Source organism: Solanum stenotomum, chromosome 1 (assembly GCF_019186545.1).
Source record: "Solanum stenotomum isolate F172 chromosome 1, ASM1918654v1, whole genome shotgun sequence".
NCBI classification, from domain to species: Eukaryota; Viridiplantae; Streptophyta; class Magnoliopsida; order Solanales; family Solanaceae; genus Solanum; species Solanum stenotomum.
In genome coordinates this window covers 79,265,129-79,288,702 of record NC_064282.1, presented here as the reverse complement: position 1 = coordinate 79,288,702, position 23,574 = coordinate 79,265,129, and the positions used below count along the sequence as shown (strand labels likewise).

The 23,574-nt window shown below is 37.1% G+C and overlaps 2 protein-coding genes across 2 annotated transcripts in view; one reads left to right on the top strand and one right to left on the bottom strand.

Moving 5' to 3' along the window:
• LOC125841344 (uncharacterized) overlaps positions 1-23,574 on the top strand; it is a 404,974-nt gene that overhangs the window by 293,320 nt on the left and 88,080 nt on the right. The window lies entirely within an intron of this gene.
• On the bottom strand, positions 5,559-6,879 carry LOC125857079 (zinc-finger homeodomain protein 3-like). Its single transcript, XM_049536753.1, has 2 exons — positions 6,625-6,879; positions 5,559-5,996 (listed from the first exon to the last, which is right to left on the bottom strand). The coding sequence occupies exons 1-2, from the start codon at positions 6,877-6,879 to the stop codon at positions 5,559-5,561; spliced, it is 693 nt and encodes a 230-aa protein (XP_049392710.1).

Below are 23,574 nucleotides of genomic sequence, written 5' to 3'. Positions count from 1 at the left end.
TGCACAATTCAAGTCCACATTTATGCTTTCAAGCATTTCATCAAGCAATCAATAAGGGCACAATAAGGCAATTTACATCATCATGATCATCACATAGTATTTTTCATTTCAACCACTGTTTATTCATTTAGATGTAACAAGTGGACATTTTAACCCTTAACATCATCTGTATTACTCCCAATACACAAGAAACGAAGGAAGTATACAAATTCAACTAGAATACAAGGTTTAGGAAGATACTTGCCTTAATTTTTTTTAAAAATCATTCCAAAAGTTGAGCATTCCCGTCCAAATCACTTCCAAAGCCAAACAATCCAAAATAAACAAGCGTTCACAATCACCCATCAAAAACAACACTTCCACATCAATTATATAGAGAAATAGGTCAAAAAACTCAAAACCCAATATCAAAATGGAGGTTTGAATCCGAAAACTAATACTTGAAAATATTACTCAAAGCTTCAAGAACTTATTAGGGAAAATTATTTCAAAAATGGGCTTTAAATCAATTCATAAACCCACTTTTACTTCAAAACCTAAGTTCATGAAGAACACCATATTTATCAACCCAAAATCTCGATCTAAAATCATAAATTCAATAATAATAATGGGTAATCAAAGATTTATAGTTAAAAATTATTACCCAAAGATTTCCCTCGAAAATCTAGTACAAGTTGCCTTCACATAGCTCCCAAAACTAAAAAATGGTGAAATGGGGTTGCAACCCCATATTTTGGAAAACATTCAGCCCAGGTCTCATTTTCTCATCACGATCCAGAGTCACGCTATCGCAATGTGTAAGGTCAGTCAACTTATTAAAGTTGACCATCGTGCACGATCACAAATCTTATCTTTCAACCTAAATTTAAAAACTAACTTTTCAAACTCAATCATAAAAGATTCGGTGTCGATATTGGGAGGGGAAAATGGTAAAATCATAAAAATTTCTAAAAATCACCGATCAGGTCATTATAGAGAGAAGATAGGAAACAAGTTTGGCGGTGAGGGAAAAGAGGCAAAAGAGTGAGTAGATTATATAGATGGGAGGAAGATGTAGGTGTCTTCTCACTACGCTACATGGCATGGATCAAATGTCATTTGGAATAGTTAATTAAACAAAAAAATTACTTTATTGAAGTAATTCATGATTTTTGAGTAATCCAATTATTAATTGCCATCTACTTTCTATTTTTGCATTATCATGCACTTGCTTTGTGAATTCATACATGGAGTTAATTCGATCTTGGAGTTTATGAGATTATTAAGAACTAATTATCTATGATTTAGTCAGGGAATACTTACAAATTTCGTAGCTAATTTCATATTTTCTAGTATAAAAAGGGATGTCATATTTAATACTCAGCAAATAACAAAGCTAATAGAAGTATATTTTCTATGTTCATGAGTTGTTGTTCAAATTTACATAAACAAAGACTGATTCTTTTCCTATTTTATTTTTTTGCACAACATAATATAACATGTATTTTAGTTAATTAAATTCTATGCACTGATAGCCGGCCTGCTAATAGATATTGTGGGAGAATACTCTTTACTATCATCAGAAAATTTTGCGTAGGGGCAAACTTGAAATAAGGTAAAGTTTGGTGTTAGCAGATATGCTAAATCTATTTTGTAGTGGTTTCTTTAGTGATTGTAACTGAAACATGTGTTTTATTAGGAAAATATAATTTGACTGGTTTTAAGAGTCGCCACTTAATTTTTAAGAAAAATCAAGAAAACTAATTTTCAATAGATTAAAACAGGAAATCAATTGAAAATACTTAAAGAGGGTTCGGGGGTTCTTATTAGCATTCTAGGAAGGTTTTTAAGGCACCTAGAATATCCGCTAATGCGGTTATCCGATAATTAATTTATTTGGCTAAAATATTTTAACTTTAACTTAAATTGCAAACTTGAGTTGTTTTATAGTTAGAACTATTTTAAAGGGGGGAAAAGGGAAGTACTTAAATATTATCTAAGTAAGCTAATTTTGTAAAATTTATTCTTTAAGTCATGTTAAACGATGACTAATTCAGTTAAATTGTTAAGTCAAAATAGGAGTCTCCCGGAGATTTGAATTTTTCGACCTTAAGGTTAACGGCAAATATTAATGAGCACTCAAATACAATAAAATTAAGTGGGAAAAGACTTGGGCCCAAGTTTGGTTTTTTCTATCCGTCTGGACCAACACTTTGGCATAATTCCTACTTGAGGCCTTGGGCCCATTTCCGCACCTGTCCTAGACTAGTAATGTTGGGTTTGTGGCCTAATTTCTCTATTGGTACCTGTCCTAACAACTATCAAATAACGATAATTAAAATGCAAAAGGCTTAGGCCCAAAAGTAAATAAATACAACTTTTAAAAAAAATAAAAGTGGGCTTTTTGGCCCAATTCCTTCGACTCATTGATTTGATGCATCGCTTTATTATGTATATTTAACGTATACAATCTCTCGCAACCTGTACACCATTTTTCGGGACTTATTCTTCAACTTTTGAAGGGGAGGCTGACTCGAAATAAAGAATTAGGCCTTCGTGGCCCAATAGGAAAATGCAAGAATAAAGTTCACGAGGACCCGAATAGATTTCACATGCAAACACAAACAAATAAAATGCACAAGTACTAAATCATAAGAAGTATTTAGCAAAATGATAAATTATGCATTATTTACATACCATAGTAAATTTAAGATAATTCAACAGCAAACAATAATTTATTTTTTAATAGAATCATTAAACCAAAGAAGGCAGAGGTTCAGGCGAAAACATCAATCTATGCAAGTTTTGATACTAAAGACATTTAAATCAAATTTAGGAAGATAAGGGGGGTCAGGAGACTGTTACAGTAAGCATAGAGGACAAAATGCTAACTGAGCTTAAATTTCCATAGATGACTCCTTAACCAAGCTAGACTAGGACCATTCAAAGGGAACATGTTCATGCAGTTAGCCATTAACAAGATTTTAAACAAATGCTCACAGTCGGAAAATCTAGGCTGATCAATACAAAAAATAAACTTGAACCAATGATTAAGATAATATCATGTCAAAACCACAAGCCATAAATACAAAAGAACTGGAGTTGATTTTTTACTTAGGAGCAGCTAGAGACACACTTAGCACAGAAAATAATCGATTTTGATATAAGAAACTCTAAACAATATCAAAGCAGGAGCTCACTCGGACAAAATACGATACGGTGGAAGACAAATATTATTAGCCAATATTTGCAATAATAAAGAGAAAATAACAGTAGACTATTAAAATCATAACCTCTCTTTTTATCACATCCATATACGAATAGCCGACATTAAAATAAAATCACACTCATACACAAACAAACAACACTAAAATATAGTCACAGGGAACAAATGAACTATCAGCCTTGAGATATAACCAAGTTGAACAAAACTAGACAAACTAGCGAGCAAACAATTAAGAAAATTAAGCCCAAAAGAACAAGATTCTAATCAAAGAACCGGCCAGTGAAACATAGATGTAGGTGGCAACTACCTCTTGTTGTGCAGCGACTGGAAATAACGAGCAGAGATGAGCTCTTCCACCACACGAATTTTGAAGCTAGAGCGACCAACCGAAAACTTCAAGTTAACTTTTAACAAGGAACTTCTCACGACTCCGACCTAAAGGAAAGGAACTGTCTAAAACTTCTTAACAAAAACTTTTCAAGGCTAAAGTTCGTTCAAGGAAATTCGCCGCTTTCTTTTTTTTTTACTCTAAACTTTTTCACCCCCAGAACCTCTTAACAGTGGATGAGAAGGGGTTTATATAGGGGGAATTAGGGAAAATTTGGAGAGGGAAAAATGAAGAATTTCGGATAAGAATCGGGGTAAAATCGAAAATTCCCAACCTATTACGAATTCAAATAATCCCCAAGATGAGGAAAGTTGTCCCTGTACGAGGAAATTAATTTTTTAGCAGGAATTCAAAAGCGGACAAGGACGCGAATGGCTTCGATGGACTCGTGCATCCTTGAGCTTCAACGTGGCATCATCTTGTGGTTGTAAGGACGCATCCTCCGACTGCTGTAGCCCAAAAACCGTACGAACAAAGTTGTGGCAAAAAGAGAAAGACGCGGTTAAAGCTGTTGCTTTTCCATGAACTCCGTTGTGATATTTGACTCTGTTTGGTGCCGTTGTGAGCTGGAGTTAACACCGTGAATTGTCAGACTCGGGTCGCGATTTAGATCGTGTTGTTGGACTGGAGTTCTGGGCTTTGACTTGCTGGAACTATTCATGTTTTCTTGCTGGATTCAGTCGCGATTTGGACTGGTTCTGCTCGTTGGGCTGCTGCTCGTTTACGTCTGGGAAGAGGAAGACAGGTACAGGGGATTGTTGTTATTGGAACGTATGTTTGGAACGCTGGAGAAAGTTCTGGGTTTCTATTGCAGTTGAAGCTGAAGTTGGGCTGGGTATAGGGTTGAGGAGAATTGAGGTGGGCTGAAAAATAAGTGGAGTTGGGCTGATTATTGGATTTTGAGAAAAGGCCCAAAATTTTGGTCCTTTAATATGGGTTTGAATAAAAGGTTAGATTAGGTTAAAATTGTAATAGGAACTAATTAACAATTTAACAAAGCAGATTAAAAAGGTAGCCAAATGAATTAATTTTAGAAGGTTCAGCTAAAATTCAAATAGGACAAATTAATACAATTAATTTACGAGCTTCTTAATCTTAACGAGACAAAAATAACTAATCCGCAAATATAAACTAGTATTAAGTGAGCTAATTATCAAAACATTTTAAGGAAGTAAAATCTTTTTTTTAAAATGATTTTTGAATGCTCGTAAGAAATGTAACAATTGCATACAAAATTTATATAAAAATATTATATTGTTTTAAAAATGATAAAATGGTTGAAATTGCTTTTAAACTTAGAAAATAATTTATTTATTTTTTTGAGTTTTGTAAAACTAATTATTTCAAATCATTGAAAATTAACCTTATCGGGGAGGGGCAAATTTGGGTGTCAACAACATGTTTACGTGATGTGCTTAATTTGGTGTTCAATTTTGTGCTCATCGATCTTTATGGGTGTTGCTTTTCCCAAAATCAATATTCATGGTAGCTGAAATGAGATTTGTTCTACCATTAAATTCATGGATATATTGAAGTTGCGATTATTTTCACATTGCTTCAGATAAGCCATCGAAGTTGGATAACCACCATTCCATTGGTAAAAAATGCCTTTTTATCTTCTTTATCTCGAAAGATTAATTAGTATTATTTTATTCTTTAATCCTTGAAGATTAGAATGTATGTATGTAAACTCACATGTGCACAACAATTGAAGAAATTCTTTTATGGAGAATCCATTAAAATCAACTAGTTTGAACAACAAAACAAGACCTTTGAAACATAAAATGGTGGATCGACACATAAGTAAAAAGGAAATTATAAACGAAAATGACCAGGTTGGGAAGATAGCTAGCTAGCCTATATATACTTGTAGGAGTATATTATGTGTCTAACCCTAGTTACATACCCCATCCAAAAAAACATAGAGAAAAAAAGCAAGAACTACAACAACAATAATAACACTTCTTAATTGGGACAATTATGATTGTTAGAAGATGTTGATTCTCCGGCTTGAGCAAGGTGTAATTTTTTAATAGCTTTGCTCTTGGTTTTGACATACACCTCAAAACCATTTGGCTTCTCATCTTCATCCTTCTTGATCTTCTTATTCTTTCCATTTTCTAACCTAATGTTTAAAGTCCATTCTAGTTGGTTAGCCAGTATTTGTGGTTGTTCCTTCTCATATTCTTCAACAACATGTTCATCCCTTGACTTTTTTCTCTTATTCCCACCATCTTTTTTGTTACTATGCGCCCACTTTTGAGTAGTTGTAGCCATGATGGATTCCACCAGTGCAATTGAAACTCCTGGAGAGTCAAATATTTGTGCATTAATATGACCGAGATGATTAGCATTTTTGTTATTTGAAGATTCTTCTGTCTTCACATCCCTTTGGGTGACAGACTGTTTAAGAATAGATGCATAAATTTGTTGTCAAATGATTATATATATATACTTTCACTTTTTCTATAGGCTAGGATCGATGAAAGTATAGGTTTAGTGGATATGACGATCTTTTGAAATCGTAGGTATATAGTGAAATTTTTTTAATTAGGTAAGTAAGAAATTAATGTTTTTTATTTTGACTTTCAAGTGCAAAATTTCTATTTGGAGATGAAAAACGAAAATATTTTTTTGGAATTAGTTGGTTTGATACATAATTAAAAAAAAAACTTTTTTTGGAGAATAAGATAAGTTATTACATACATGTGACTTAGTTTGATTTGATACATAGTTTATGAAAGTAAATGAGACTTTTTAATAATGTCATCTTAAATCAATAATTTATATTTTTAAAAAATATATCTTTAGATTAGTAACTAGTTGTAATTGATGGTATTACTTTAAACATATGAAAAAAAGTAAAAAACATTAATTGAAAAAGATCTAAAAAGATAGTAATCTTGATAATAGATGAAAAATTAAAAGGAAATATTATTTTTATGTTTTTTTGGCAAAGCAAACAGCAATTCAATGATTCAGTCAAAAAAGTATGACAATTAATATTTTAATAAAATTTTAATAAATTAACCTGTTGTTGTGTTGGTGTTGGTGGAAGCTGATGATTGCTGACATCCAACCTACGATGGACATTCTGATGGCAATGACAAAATTGACATAGGAAAGATTCCATACTACCGATGGGACCACCAGGAGCAAAAGCCTGACAGCTATCGGAAGCATTAACACTTGCTAAAAGACAACGATTGTACTCACCATAAACAAATAGACCTTTAGGCTTATAAATGGCCCTAGCAGCTTGATTAGCTCGAAGCATGTTAGCCATGATTAATTGATAATTTCTTTTAGGGAAGAATATGTGTATGCTAATTTACTTTAGAAATAGTGTACTAAACTTTGAAGAAATGGTCCAGTTAAATAGAAGGTTCAAAAAATATAAATCTAATAAAAACTTTAATTATTAATTATAGTAGATTATTCATTGAACTTAGAGCTAAAATTGAGTTTGAAGAAAAGATTTATCTCATTTAAATTTTATTACAATAATACGAAAAAGAGGGAAAGCTATTTTGGAATTGCATTTTGCACCCCTATTCTTTTTTATAAAAAAATCTTGCAAAATAATGAAATCACTTCATTTTGTAAAAAGAAAAAAAACTTTCACATGGGTAAAATTGGAATACAAACATTTAAAACACACACAAAATTGATAAATGCTCAGTAAAAAAATATTGACCTTCTTGTAATGTAATTGGTGGGAGTCGTTTTAACGTTATGAAACATTAAAAATATACTATCATAAAATATATTATTTTAATGTATAAAACTTAAAGTTTTAAAATATATATCAAATTTAAATTTACCTTTAAACTTCTTATTAAGCCTTAATAACATTATCATTTAAATATTATAATATATCTAAAATTACAAATTATACTTTCTTAAAAATATATGACAAAAAATTATTTATCTTTAAAATTTCATATCCAATCATTCACCGTATATAATCAAACCAAGGGAATATAACTACCAAAATATAAAAATCAAACTAGGGGAATATAACTATATGGAAAAATATATATTAGAAAATAAAATGAAATTGGAAAGCTCTTTGTTAGAAGTCGGAAGGGAAATCAGTACAATGGGTAGCATAGCAATCAAGAATAGCATTATGCAGAGCAAGTTAATCCATACCCAAGATAATATCAAAGTTTGCCATCCCCAAAATAATCAGGTCTATCCAAGCATCATACCTAACCAAAGAAACAAGACAGAATCGATACACTCAATCTACCACTAAGGATTCACACATTGGTGTAGAAACATGAATAGGCACAGGCATGTAAGCAGACATCAAATCAAACCCAACCACAAAATTGGTAGACACATCCGTGAAAGTAGATCTCGGATCAAACAATACAGACGCAGGTCGATGGAAAATCTAGACGATACATGTGATAAAAGCATCAAAAGTCTCAGCCTCAGTCCTACGTGGAAATGCATAGCACTGGCCATCTCAGCCACTAACAGCCAGAGTAGAACCTCTACCTCCACCCTACGGAGCTCGAGTACCTCTAAAGTCTTGCCACCATTACTGGTCTACGCTCTCCCTTGACCCCTGGCTGGTGGCGCTGGATCCCTACCTGGAACAGCTGAGAAAGGATAGTGAGCTCATGAATGAGTCTGTATAGGACACTAGTACATTATATGACCCGGATCCCCACAAGTGAAGCAATATCTCAGCACATAAAACTGATGTTGCGAACTAGATAAACTACCATAGCTACCTCGGCCAGAGCCATAAGAACCTCGGGTTGACTGCCCACTCTCAACTGTTCGAATAGAAGCATGAACCGGTCCACGACGCTGAAAGAAGCTACAACCTGTATGTGAACCTCAGCATCCAGATGAGGCACCATAAAACTGAACAGAACAACAGGCCCTCTTGGCAGTACAATGGACTGGAAGAAATCCCCCTCTCTGGCTGCCCTGAAACATAAGACATGATGGAGAAAGTCAACACTTTCACAAACCAGCAAACTCTCTCTACCTCATCGGGAACGATAGACAAAGCATGCCTAGAAAGCTCATAGAAACGGGCCTCATACTCGGTCACAAACAAACTGCTCTGAACCAAGCTCTCAAATCTCAGAAAACTCTCTGATGAGTCCACAAATTGGACTCATTTAGGGCTATATTTTGATAGAAATTTTGTCCTCAAATGCTTATTTCATCTCAATATCTGATGAAAACCCTTAAGTTTTAGGTATTTGATGATTGAAGGAAAGCATGGACAGTACGTCGCAAAAAGGAATGAAAAGGCAGAGAAGAAAGAAGAAATGAAGGCTTGAGGATCGCCGAGTCCACTTGGTGAGTCGTCGATTGGTCTTACTTCACCTTTTGTTCCAGTGTGATGAGCCTTGAAGGAAAGGATTAAGTCGGCGGAGATAGGGAGCAGTCGGCGCATCATCGAGAAGTGTCGCGAAGTAGTACCATGTTGTCCAATGACCCAGAGCACGACGATGTTGAAGGCTGGTGCAAGACGGCGATGAACTACACCAAAGGGCGAATCGCCGAGTTGATCGGCGATTCCTACTAACGACGCCGAATGATCTGCTACAACATAAATCTGTGAAATTTATAAATACTAGTTAGAGTTGTAGTTTTAAGAGTTGAACAATTATTTTAATTGTCATATAGAATAGTATTTTTTTGTATCTTTGCTCTAAGTTTGAGAGGGATATGAAGACTTGAAGAAAAAAAGGGTTTCAACTCCAAGGATTTGAACTTGGGTCTTTTGGATTCTTCATTCTTGGCCCTTAACAAGACTTAAATCTTCATACCCATTTGAATGCAAGCTCATTTAAGTATAAATTTCTATCTCTTGATGTGTGGCTAAAAACCCCAATTCTTGGGGTGTGATTTAGTAAACATGGGTTAAGATAATTTATTGGGTCTTGCTTGCTGATAGTCTATTCGTAATTTAAAGGTGATTTCGTATAGTGGTTGTGGATGAACTTAATGAGGTTGTAGTTGCAAATATAATCTCATATATGTGTTTTCGGCTTGCTCGAGAGATAAGTCGTAAAACTAAGACCACTAAATTGATGGTCAATGTGAGTGAGTTGACATGAGGTTCAGCTTGAGAGAGTAAACGCTAGTCCCATGTCCACACATTCAGCTCGAGAGAGTGAGTGGGTTAAGGAATAGGCATAGGCTAGTCTTCACACGGCAAGTGGGTGTCCGAGAGGAACGCATTTGAAACAGGATAAGTCGCTCGAGTGAGAGCTTATCCCCCTTAAAGTCTAGCCTAGTCAGAATTACTCTACGAATCTTCTATCAAAAGCACGTACGCAATAATCTAGCTTAACCCGTATTCCCGTCACATCCCAAGGATTCTTTCTCATTACTTAGAAACCCTTGTTTATTTTGTTGTTTTTACCTTACTTGTGACAAAACCCTCCATTATTTATTGACACTCTTGTGTCCCCCTTTAATTTACAATATTTTTACCCATTAATGTCTTTAGCTACGACTAGTTAGAACTAAGTTTTATTTTTCTATTAATTCTCAAAACCACTCTCTTGGGAACGATCCCAACCCTTGGTTGGTTACTAAACTATTGTACGATCATAGACACTTATATCAAAAGTTGTGTCTTGATTACGCAAATATCAAAATGGCGCCGCTGCCGGGGAGTGGTGTTAGTTGAGAATTTTTAGTTAACTTGAATTTTGTTCCTGTTAATTATAGTGAACTCACATAAATTTTTAGTTTTGGTTTGTGTGGCTATTTTAAACAGAAAGTATGTATGAGCCTGTTTGGATCTCTATCAAACAGTTAGAGACCCAAATGGGCCACATCTCGTCTCATTTAATCCTGAGACACCGGGGGGGTTGCCTAGTGATACTATGGTCAACCCCAAGAATGAAGTTTGAGTGATGACTTGCGTCGTACCACGACATTAACTAAGGCGCTTCTTGGGAGGCAACTCAAGGTTTTTTCGCTTTATGTTTGTTTTAGAAATAATGATGTGTTGATTGTGCAGATCAAATTGTGGAATATGTTATATAGGTAGAGATTTGGCGAACTAAAAGTCTGGTCGGCACATCGCCGAAGAGGTCGGCGAGGCCGACTTGGACTGTCGTTGGACTCAAAACAATTTGAAAGTGGAGTCTGTAAAACTCGGCGAGCCTAGGAGCAAATTGGTGAGTCGCCGATCAGGTCGGCGACCCCGATTTAATCCGACGTTTGGACCCCCACTTTAATTGGAGGTCCTATAAAATTCGGCGACGTAGTACCCAATCAGCGTGTCGCTGAATGGGCTAGAACTGGGCGGCTTTTAAAAGGACAAAGGTTTAAACTTTTAAACTCTTCACTATCCCTCACTTTTGAACTTCACAAGCTCACACCCGCACTTTAGTTTCTATATTTTTCCATTTCTAATAGTATTTTAGTCGTTGATTTGTTCTCAGATTGGGATTACTTTTAAGCCTAGCATTTCAGTCTTTATTATTCGTCATCTAAGGTTGGTTTCCTAAACTCCGCATGTATTTTTGAGAATTTGAACTCTTATGAAAATGATTCTATCTTGTTGATGTGTGTTGGGCCTCTCTAATAGGATTAAGTTGCTTGAATGCCTGTTCTAATTAGAATATCTTGCCTGTTTTGTTTAATTCAAATTCCTGTGTTTTGTGCTTTAAAATTGGTTAAAATGTGAGGGGTTGTGCTTGCATGCCATTGGGTTTTGTTGGGTGAAGTCTAAGTATCCCATTTTTGTGCCGAATGACGTAATTTGCCTAATGATAGAGAGGTTGACGTCTTTCTTAAGGGCAAAAGTCGTCAATTGGCGAAATTTGGCAAAACCGAGAGAAGTCTCAGTATCCTGGGGTGATGGGTATAATGGGTCTTGCTTTAATTTGACTAGTGTACACTTTGATTTTATTTTCGAAGGTTGCGAGGTGGTATTCGAGAAGATGGGTTGAAAATAGGCACGTTGGGTCATTTGGTGAGTTGGGTGAGTTGGTTGAACCACTCTGCGGTTCGCCTAAAGTCCCCATCTCGCCTTTAATTTAGTGATAAATGTGTTGTTAATTCTGTAACTTTCAGGGAGAGGTTGAAAATTGCCAAAGACTTTCAGCGACTCGTCGAAGGTCTCGCTTCACCCTTGTCAACTCCCTTGAATCTCTGTGTAATGTAGCTTTCAGCGAACGAACTCTAGATCGTCGAATAATATCTGTGACTCGCTAAAAGAGTCGGGGAAGTTTATCAGTTCTTTTATCAAATATTTCTCTCACTTCTCTTCGAGATTTTTCAGATTTGACCAAACCTAGAGTTGTTGAAATAATAACGCCAACTCAAGAGAAATCCAAAAGAAATGCGATAAAGGAAGATGCAGTTATGTCAAAAGGAAAAGCTTCGAAACTATCCACAACTACTGGGAAAGGCAAGGGCAAGAGGCCCACTCCTTCCAGGAAAACCATCACCTTAGATCATAATACTCCTCCATGGGCTAGGGGATTTTGCAGAGCAATGCACCTCTTTCTGGCAGACTCACAATCAATAGACCTTGGTGAAGCTGGCACTGTTGTTCCTTCTGAGGTCACTCCGGGCACTGAGGCCCCGATAAATGGAGCAACTGCGTAGACATGATCCCTCTTTACCTCCCTCTCTATCTTTCTTCATTTTACCTTTCTGATTCTGTGTTATTTGCATTTGAGGACAAATTGATTTTATTTATGGTGGGGTGAGGCCCATCTTTTATGTGCTACTTTTGTTTGTGTTTTGTGTATATATCAGGGTTGTTCTGCTTTAAAATTTGTGTTTTATCTGTTTCTATGGATGTTTGAGCTTGTGGCTCCTTTTATTTTAAATTGCAAATTGATTTTGATCCATCCGAAAAAAATTCCCACCTCTCGTGTGTTGAATTTGGTTGTTCTTTTGCAAAATTTAAGTCTCGGTTCCGATCAATACCGATGACTTGAATAGTGCTCTCAATTGAACGAACATGAATGTACGGCTACGATGAAGCCAAATGAAGTTGCATAGACAATATGTGAACTCTTTGCATCTCGTTGTGATTAGCCATTTATCAAATCGATTCTCTTGTTATGACCATTGCACACTAGCAAAAGTGTGGAGTCTTGCTAGAATTAAGTGTCGATGCCATGTGTGATAAGCTTACTTGGAACTATGCATGCCAACACCTAGAATTTGCCATGTTGGTCCGGTTGACTAAGTAAGACTTTCTCTTGATAAGATCTTAGGCAACTTCAAAGACTCTGAACCAATTTGACATATGCCTCTTTTGTGACCTACCTTGTGAGCCTGTGATTTTCTTTTGAACACCCTTTGAGCCTTACCCTTCTTTGGAAGAAACTTGATGAAAACTAGACCTTTCTTAATCCATTAACTATAATCCTCTTGAATTGTGGGTAATTGAATAGCCAACTTAGGCCAAAAGCCTAAGTTGGGGGTGTGGTGAAAAAAAAAAGGGAAAGTCATGAGGTGCAAGGAAAGTCTCCTTTAACCCATGGTGTTGAGAAAAATGGAACCCCTCCATATAAAAAAAAAGAAAAAGAATGAAAAAGAAAGTTGTGGAATAAAGTACAAAAGAGATGGAGTTGCCAAAAAATCCATGGAAAGTGAATAATAGGATGACTTATGAGCACTAAAGAGAATGATGAAGGAAAAGGAAAGGAAGTGTTGTGAGCACCACATTTCATGAGGATAAAAGGCACTGAGCCTAAATGACCATACCTTTGCACTCAGCCCCATTACAAGCCTTGAAGACCTCTTTTATCTTGAGTGCGCTGAAACAAATGTAGATTGGAAAATACGGGCAAACCTATGGGTGAAGCATGCATTGTGTTCCTCTTCGTGAGTGTGAGTGTTGTATCTAATTCCTGACCTTTAAATTGTTTATTCCTTTGCGTGTGAAAATGGAATCATCATTTGTGTGAGGGCATTTGAAGGCTTTTGTTGAGCTTGAACTTGCGTTTGAAGCAAATATTGAGAGCTTGAGAATCTTTGGTAATAGTGTGTCACAATTTGAATCTTTGAGTACACATTTGATCTTTGCATAAGTAAATTGAGTCTTGTTGTGTGCATTCATTATTAAGTCTTGTGTAGCACTGTTCGAGACACCCTTTTGAACGACCGAACTCGAGTTTGCTTGAGGACAACCAAAAGTTTAAGTTCGGGGTGTTGATGAGTCCAGAAATTGGACTCATTTAGGCCTTTATTTTAATAGAAATTGTGTCCTCAAATGCTTATTTTATCTCAATATTTGATGAAAACCCTTAAGTTTCAGGTATTTGATGTTTGAAGGAAAGAATGGACACTACGTTGCAAAAAGGAGCGAAAAGGCTGAGAAGAACGAAGAAATGAAGACCTGAGGATCGCCGAGTCCACTTGGTGAGTCGCCGAAGGGTCTTACTTCGCCTTTTGTTCCGGTGTGCTGAGCCCTGAATGAAAGAATCAAGTAGGTGGAGATAGGGAGTAGTCGGCGCATCGTCGAGAAGTTCCACGAAGCAGTACCATGTCGCCCAATGACCCAGAGCACGACGATTTTGAAGGTTGGTGCAAGACGGCGATGAACTACACCAAAGGGCGAATCGTCGAGTTGATCGACGATACCGACTAACGACACTGAATGACCCGCTGTAGCACAAATCTGTGAAAACTATAAATATTAGTTAGAGTTGTAGTTTTAAGAGTCGAACAATTATTTTAATTTGCATATAAAATAGTACTTTTTGGTATTTTTGCTCTAAGTTTGAGAGGGTTTTGAAGACTTGAAGAAAAAGATGGTTTCATCTCCAAGGATTTGGATTTGGGTCATTTGGATTCTTCATTCTTATCCCCTAACAAGACTTAAATCTTCATACGCATTTGAATGCAAGCTCATTTAGGTATATATTTCTATCTCTTGAAGTGTGGCTAAAAACCCCAATTCTTGGGGTGTGATTTAGCGAAGATGGGTTAAGATAATTTGTTGGGTCTTGCTTGATGATAGTCTATTGGTAGTTTAAATGTGATTTCGTTTAGTGGTTGTGGATGAACTTAATGAGGTTGTAGTTGCAAATATAAACTCATATATATGTTTTGGGCTTGCGAAAGAGAGAGGTCGTAAAACTAAGACCACTAAATTGATGGCCAGTGTAATTGAGTTGACATGAGGTTCAGCTCGAGAGAGTGAAACCTAGTCCTATATCCACACACTCAGCTCGAGAGAGTGAGTAGGTTAAGGAGTAGGTTGTTCTTTATGCAGCAAGTGGGTGTACGAGAGGAACGCATTTGAATCGAGGTAAGTTGCTCGAGAGAGAGCTTATCCTCTTTAAAGTTTCGCCCAGTGACAATTACTCTATGAATATTCTATCGAAAGCATGTACCCAATAATCTCGCTTAACCCTTATTCCCGTCACATCCCAATGATCCCCTCTCATTACTTAGAAACCCTAGTTTATTTTGTTGTTTTTACCTTACTGGTGACAAAACCCCCCATTGTTAATTGACACTCTTGTGTCCCCCTTTAATTTAAAATGTTGTTACTCGTTAATGTCTTTATCTACGACTAGTTAGAACTAAGTTTTACTTTTTCTATTAATTCTCAAAACCACTCGCTTCGGAACGATCCCAACTCTTGGTTGGGTTACTAAACTATTGTACGATCGTAGACACTTGCATCAGAAGTTGTGTCTTGATTACGCAAACATCAAAATAGTGCCGCTGCCAAGGAGTGGTGTTAATTGAGAATTTTTGGTTAAGTTGAATTTTGTTCTTGTTAATTATAGTGAACTCACTTAATTTTTTAGTTTTGGTTTGTGTGGCTGTTTTAAATAGGAAGTATGTATGAGCCTGTTTGGATCTCTATCAAATAGTTAGAGACTCAAATGGTTTAAACCTGAGACACCGGGCGGGGGGGGGGGGGGGGGGCCTAATGTTACTATGGCCAACCCTAAGATGAAGTTTGAGTGAGGACTTGTGTCGTGCCATGACGTTAACTAAGGCGCTTCTTGTAAGGCAACTCAAGGTTTTATCGCTTTATGTTTGTTTTAGAAATAATGGTATGTTGATTGTGCAGGTCAAAGTGTGGAATGTGTTAGAAAGGTAGAGATTGGCAAAATAAAAGTCCGGTCGACGCATCGCCGAAGAGGTCGGTGAGCCCGACTTGTACCGTCGTTGGACTCAAAATAATTTGAAAGTGGAATCTGTAAACCTCGGAGAGCCTAGGAGCAAATTGGTGAGTTTCCGATCAAGTCGGTGACCCAAATTTAATCCGCCGTTTGGACCCCTACTTTAACTGGAGGTCTTGTAAAACTTGGCGAGGTAAGTACCCAATCGGCGTGTCGCCGACTGGGCAAGAACTAGACGGTTTTTTAAAGGCCAAAGGTTTAAACTTTCAAACTTTCACTTTCCCTCACTTTGGAACTTCACAACCTCACACCCGCACTTTAGTTTCTATATTTTTCCATGTCTAGTAGTATTTTAGTCGTTGATTTGTGCTCAGATTGGGATTACTTTACCGCCTAGCATTTCAGTCTTTATTATTCGGCATCAAAGGTTGGTTTCCTGAACCCCGCATGTATTTTTGAGAATTTGAACTCTTATACAAATGATTCTATCTAGTTGATGTGTGCTGGGCTTTTTTGATAGGATTAAGTTGTTTGAATGCCTGCTTTAATTCGAATATCTTGCCCATTTTGTTTATATTCAAATTCCCATGTTTTCTTCTTTAAAATTGGTTAAACTATGAGGGGTTGTGCTTGCATGTCGTTGGGTTTAGTTGGGTGAAGTCTAACTAGCCCCTTTTTGTGCTGAACGACGTAATTTACCCAATGATAAAGAGGGTGACGTCATTCTTAAGGGCAAAAGTCATGAATTGGCCAAATTTGGCTAAATCGGGAGAACTCTAAGTATTCCAGGGTGATGGGTATAATGGGTCTTGCTTTAATTTGACTAGTGTACGCTTTGATTTTATTTTCAAGGGTTGTGAGGTGGTATTCGAGAAGATGGGTTGAAAATAGGCACGTTGGGTCATTTGGCGAGCTTGGTGAGCTCGTTGAACCACTCGGTGGTTCGCCTAAAGTCCCTATCTCTCCTTTAATTTAGTGATAAATGTGTTGTTAATTCTGTAACTTTCTGCGAGAAGTGGAAGGTCACCAATGACTTTCAGCGACTCGTCGAAAGTCTCGCTTCACCCTTATCAACTCCTATGAACCTCACTGTACTATACTTTATAGCGGACTAACTCTAGATCGCCGAATAGTATCGGTGACTCGCCGAAAGAATCGGTGAAGTTTATCAGTGCTTTTATCAAATATTTTTCTAACTCCTCTTCGAGTCTTTTAGATATAACTAAACCTAAAGCTGCTGAAAGAATAACGCCAGCTCAAGAGAAGTCCAAAGGAATTGCGATAAAGGAAGATGCAGTTACGTCAAAAGGAAAAGCTTCGAAACTACCTACAACTACTGGGAAAGGCAAGGGCAAGAGGCCCACTCTTGCCAGGAAAACCATCACCCTAGACCGTAAAACTCCTCTATAGGCCAGGGGATTTTGCAGAGCGGTGCATGTCTTTTTGGCAGACACACAATCAACAGACCTTGGTGAAGCTGGCACTGTTGTTGCTTTTGAGGTCACTCCGGGCACTGAGGCCCTGACAAATGTAGCGACTGCGTATACAGGATCCCTCTTTACCTCCCTCTCTATCTTTCTTCATTTTACCTTTCGAATTCTGTGTTATTTGCATTTGAGGACAAATTGCTTTTATTTGTGGTGGGGTGAGGCCCATCTATTGTGTGCTACTTTTGTTCGTGTTTTGTGTATATATCTTGGTTGTTCATCTTTAAAATTGTGTTTTATCTATTTCTGTGGGTTTTTGAGCTTGTGGCTCCTTTTATTTTAAATTGCAAAATGATTTCGATCAGTCCGAAAATTTTTGTCCCCTCTCGTGTGTTGAATGTGGCAGTTCTTTTGCAAAATTTAACTCTCGATTTCGATCAATACTGATGACTTGAATAGTGTTTTCAATCGAACGAACATGAATGTATGGCTACGATGAGGCCGAATGAAGTTGCATAGAAAATATGTGAACTCTTTGCATCTCGTTCTGATTTGTCATTTATCAAATCGATTCTCTTGTGATGATCGTTGCACAGTAGAAAAAGTGTGGAGTCTTGTTAGACTTAAGTGTCGATGCCTTGTTTGATAAGCTTACCTAGAACCATGCATGACAACACCTAAAATTTGCCCTGTTGGTTTAGTTGACTAAGTAAGACTTTCTCTTGATATGATCTCAGGCAACTTCGAAGAGTGTGAACCAATTTGACATATACCTCTTTTGTGACCTACCTTATGAGCGTGTGATTCTCTTTTGAACACCCTTTAAGCGTTACCCTTCTTTGGAAGAAACTTGATGAAAACTAGACCTTTGTTAATCAATTACCTAAAATAAGCATTTGAGAACACAATTTATTTTAAAATATTGCCCTAAATGAGTCCAATTTGTGGACTCATCAACACCCCCAACTTAAACTTTTTCTTGTCAAGCAAACTCAAGTCCACTTTGCAAGTCATCGAAGGGTCTTACTCCGCCTTTTCTTCTTGTGTGTTGAGCCCTCAAGGAGAGGATCATATCGGCAGAGATAAGGAGCAGTCAGTGCATCGCTGAGAAATTCCGCAAAGCAATACCATGTTGCCCAATGACCCAGAGCACGACGATGTTGAAGGTTGGTGCAAGACGGTGATGAACTACACCAAAGGGCGAATCGTCGAGTTGATCGGCGATTTTGACTAACGACGCCAAATGATCCGTTGCAACACAAATCTGTGAAAACTATAAATACTAGTTAGAGTTGTAGTTTTAAGAGTAGAACAATTATTTAAATTTTCATATAGAATAGTACTTTTTGGTATTTTTGCTCTAAGTTTGAGAGGGTTCTGAAGACTTGAAGAAAAATAGGGTTTCATCTCCAAGGATCTGGACTTGGGTTTTTTGGATTATTCAGTCTTGTCCTGTAACAAGACTTAAATCTTCATACCCATTTTAATGCAAGCTCATTTAGGTATAAATTTCTATCTCTTGATGTGTGGCTAAAAACCCCAATTCTTGGGGTGTGATTTAGCGAATAGTGTTAAGATAATTTGTTGTCAAGCCACAATTACTCTATGAATCTTCTATCGAAAACATGTACCCAATAATTTAGCTTAACCCTTATTCCTATCACATCCCAAGGATCCCCTCTCATTATTTAAAAACCCTTGTTTATTTTGTTTTTTTACCTTACTTGTGATACAACCCCCTATTGTTAATTGACACTCTTGTGTCCCCCTTAAATTTACAATGTTTTTACTCGTTAATGTCTTTAGCTACGACTAGTTAGACCTAAGTTTTATTTTTCTATTAATTCTCAAAACCACTCTCTTGGGAACAATCCCGACCCTTGGCTAGGTTACTAAACTATTGTACGATCGTAGACACTGGCATCCTAAGTTGTGTCTTGATTACGCAAATATCACTCTCCACCCCCATGCTCTATGGAATGAAGCGGTCATGGAAAGCACTAGAAAATACATCCCACTCTCCCAGAGGAGATCCAATTGGTCTAGACCTCATAATAGTCCTCCACCATTCTTTGGCACCACGAAGCTAAAGGGAAACAAACTAGACGCCACGAGCATCCACCATACCAGCTGCCTCAAACATCTCATGGCACAAGGTCAAGAACTTATGAGCATCCTATCACGACCCGAGCCTACCCCTGGACGTGACCAGTACCTGAGAACCATTTTTTATCCCCCAAGCAAACCCACATCTAAGTCTTTCCATCTATGAAACCTATAATAGTTCAACACAGATGTCAGGATAAGACCCACGACGCCTCAACTACTACTAAAATTGAAATGAAAATGGAGTATCCTGGAAGCAAGGAGGTCTCACCAAATACTATCTACGAGTGTAAGGTGATCTTAATGAAATGCATGTTGATGATCATGAGCACCTATATATGCATCATAAATGATGTAGGTCAAATTAGATCAGTACATTGAATGTATGAATATGTAATAAGGATGAACTAAACAATAACTTAATTGGGGGACTAAAGGCAACTAAACGATATATCAGTACATGAATAAGACATGGAAAACTTTTAAGCCTTACAATAAGATATGCAATAGAAACAATATGAAAATAATATACTTTACTTTTGGGGAGTTTCTCTAACCTACAACCATCCTATACCTTGTCGGTGCATAGGACTCTAACCCAATTCGGTGCTCGATACTACTCCTAAAATAATCAATATCAATTATGGTCAATTCACATTTTACAAATAAAGGCGCTATTACTTTGCTGAAGTACTTTTCAAAACGTCTGACTTACTTGCACTTAAAATGAGCCTTTATAAACTAGTCTTTCAAACCTAATATCGATATATATATATATATATAACAACTGTAAACTCTACTTGTTTTTATGAAAAATAAAGCTCTTAAACTCAATTGAGTTTTAAATGTACCCTAAGACATGTGATTAGAATATGCAAGTATTTCCAAATGTAAATGGAGCCTATATAAGCTAATACAAGGAAGGGAAATGTGGCCACAACTTAAACGAACACGTGCTGGATGAAACAAGGAAAGATTGGCCCAGAAATCCTTGGCGTACTGCTGGCGCTGGGCACTAGGCCTTGAACTTCAGAAGTCAGGCCTTGGCGCAGGGCATCATGCCCTACACATCAGAAATCAGGCCTTAGCGCACTGCTGGCGCATCGCCCCAAGGCCTGAGCTATTCAAGGCCAGCCTTGGCACTATCATGGCGCGCCTCCCTAGGCCCTTCCCCAGCACCCTTGACAAATTTTCAAGCTTGATAAGACCCCAAATTAGTTTAGAGTTGGAAAATTGTTCCTACCCTCTTCTTGTTTCTCAAATCCAAAACCAATACATGAGAACTTTCATACAATTCATTTTGAAAACATAACTTTACTAAATCAATAGGGTCCATGTGATACTTAACATGAACAACACTATAAGATTCACAAAACAAAAGAATCAAAACATCCATTGTTAAATAATTGAACTCAATATCAAGAACTACAAATGAATCCTTTAGATGCAACGATTTCGTGACTAAATTGAGATGTAGGGAGTGAGTACGAACAAGTCCAACACTGTGAGAAGACTTACATACTAGGATAGAACAATTGTCTTGGCGAAAATCAAAGGAATCTTTAAGAACGCTTGAAACCTAGCTTTTTATCTTCTTGGAATCTTGTTGTAATCTCCCTGAGTGTTAAAGAACGTGAAAAGATGGTTTAGCATTGATTAGACCCTTATTTGGGTGAAGATAAAACGTGGTTAGGCTTAGAATAAATAGGAAAAGACCAAACTACCCTTCTAAAAATGATTGAGATGCCCTTATAAGAGAGGATTCACTAAAATAGACATAACTTTTTACTTCAATCTCAAAATAAAGCAAACTTTGCGGTGTTGGAAAGAGGACTCAAAGACCTTTAATTTGATAGGTCATGGGCCACTTAATTTCTTATATTCTAGGAGATATGATTGTTTGAAGTTGACCTAAAACTTAAAACTTATGAGTGACTTGTACGAACCTCTCTTTAGCTCTTTTTGAAGTCTGAGGTGTTACACATCCTCACTCTTACCACTCTAAAATTAGGGTTGTTTCATCTTCTGAAACCAATCATAGCACTATTGATTTGCCGATGTCAAAATAATTTCAGGAGCAATCCGTGCACCAACAACCGGTGCAGGAACCACTGGTGGCTGCCTGAACATGAACACCTGGAGTCTGTTATTGACCTAGGGCCTGCGCCCCTAGAGAAAGGTTGTCTAAACACAGCAAGCATCCTCAAAAACTTGAAACAACGGAGCTCCAAACACGAGAGGAACCTAGTCCTCAACAACCTCAACATGTGGCTCATGGGAAGCCTCTCTAGCTCTACCTCAAGTTGGTGCCGCTCCAAGGGCACGATCTCTACCTAGTGCTACTCCATGACCATGGACTCTAGCTCGGCCCCTACATCTACCCCTAGTCGGGGTCTTAGCAACTGCTCCCCTCTTCCACTAGAAACAGAAGCTCTTGTCTTCGACATCTGCCAAAACATCTCTCGACAACTCAGCACTAGCGAAGGTAACCACGCATATAAGAAAGGATGAATAAAAGGAAGTTTCCTACCAATCTTTGTAGCCTCTTAAAGATAAGTACAGACGTCTCCATTCCGATCCTCAAGAAACTACTAAGACTTGGTTTGTACACACTTTAGACCTATGAACTTGGGCTCTGCTACCATTTTGTCACGACCAAAAAATGGATGTGATGGCACTTGTCTATTCCTACAAAGACAACCCAGCCTCAATCCAATAAATACGGAAGAAAAAACGGAGATATAATAAAATAGAACAAGACAAAGGCGGAAATCTTATTCATTCTATACAATACCCTAAAATTTGGTTGTCACGTGTACAAACCACTAATAAAAACACTGAATTCGAAATATAAATACAAGTCTCAGTCTTTGTTTCTCAAGTAGAACAAAGCCTTAAAGAAAAGAAAAAGAGGGTCCACCAGGTGACAAGAAGCTACCTTTCAGATCCTTCAATGAGCCTCCACTGATAGGAGGAGGAGAAGAAGAAGAAGATGAAGAAGAATAAGAAGAAGATCACGCGAGTCTGAGCTCGGAACCTACACAAGTATACAAGCAAAGGGTGAGTACCAACAACACGATACCTAGCAAGAAACCTATTAAATAGTAACTAGCTAGAAAAGAATACCTCTGACTCTCTAATCAAACCTCCTCAAACTACAACCTGTACATAAATCAGCCTAACATAGCAATTCTAGAATGCATGGCTCACGAGGCCAATATTCACAATTTGATACCCACAATTCAACAATTAAACGAATCAAATAATTCAAACTCAAAGTCAAGTACTTAAGTTACACATAAAAAGTTCATTAATCTCATGTATCAAGCAAGTCACGCATAAGCATCAAGGTATAAAGTCACAAAATCAATTCACTAGCCGGAACCATTTCTCATCGGCACAATATCACTTGACGGCAATGACCTCGGCATAATAACACTCGCTGGAAATGACCTCAGCCTAATCATAATTGCCGGTAAAGGCCTACACATAATAGCACTCGCCGATAAAGACCTTGACATCACAACATTCACTGGCAAAGACCTCAACATCACAACATTAACCTGGCAAAGACCTCAGCATCCTAAATCATCACATGTCTCATCACGGTGTTCACAATCAATGCACACAAGAAATATCACACCACATAGAAGAGACAACAAATTGTACAATTCAAGTCCAAATCCATGTTTTCAAGTATTTCATTAATCAATCAATAAAGGCACAATAAGGCAATTTACGTCATCATGATCATCACGTAACCTTTTTATTCAGTTAGATGTAACAAGTAGACAATTTAACCCTTCACCTCATATGTATTACTCCCAATACACAAGCAAAGAGGGAAGTATATGAATTCAAATAGAATACAAGACTTAGGAAGCCACTTCCCTTAATTCAAAGAAAACCACTCCAAAAGTTGAGCCTTCCCCTTCAAAATGACTTCTAAAGCTAAACAATCCAAAATAAACAAGTATTCACAATCACCCATCGGAAATAACACTTCCCACATCAATTATATAGAGAAATAGTTCAAACAACTCAAAGTCCAATATTAAAATGGAGGTTTGAATCCGGAGAACAATACTTGAAGACATTACTCAAGGCTTTAGGAACTCATTAGGGAAATTCATTTCGAAAATGGGCTTTAAATCAGTTCATAAACTCACTTTTACTTCAAAACTTAAGTTCATGAAGAATTCTCAATTTATCAACCCAAAATCTTTATTCAAACTCATAAATTCAATAATAATAATGGGTAATAGAAGATTTAGAGTTAAAAATCATAACCCAAAACATTTCCCTCGAAAATCTAATCCAAATTGCTTTCCCTAAACTGAAAATGGTGAA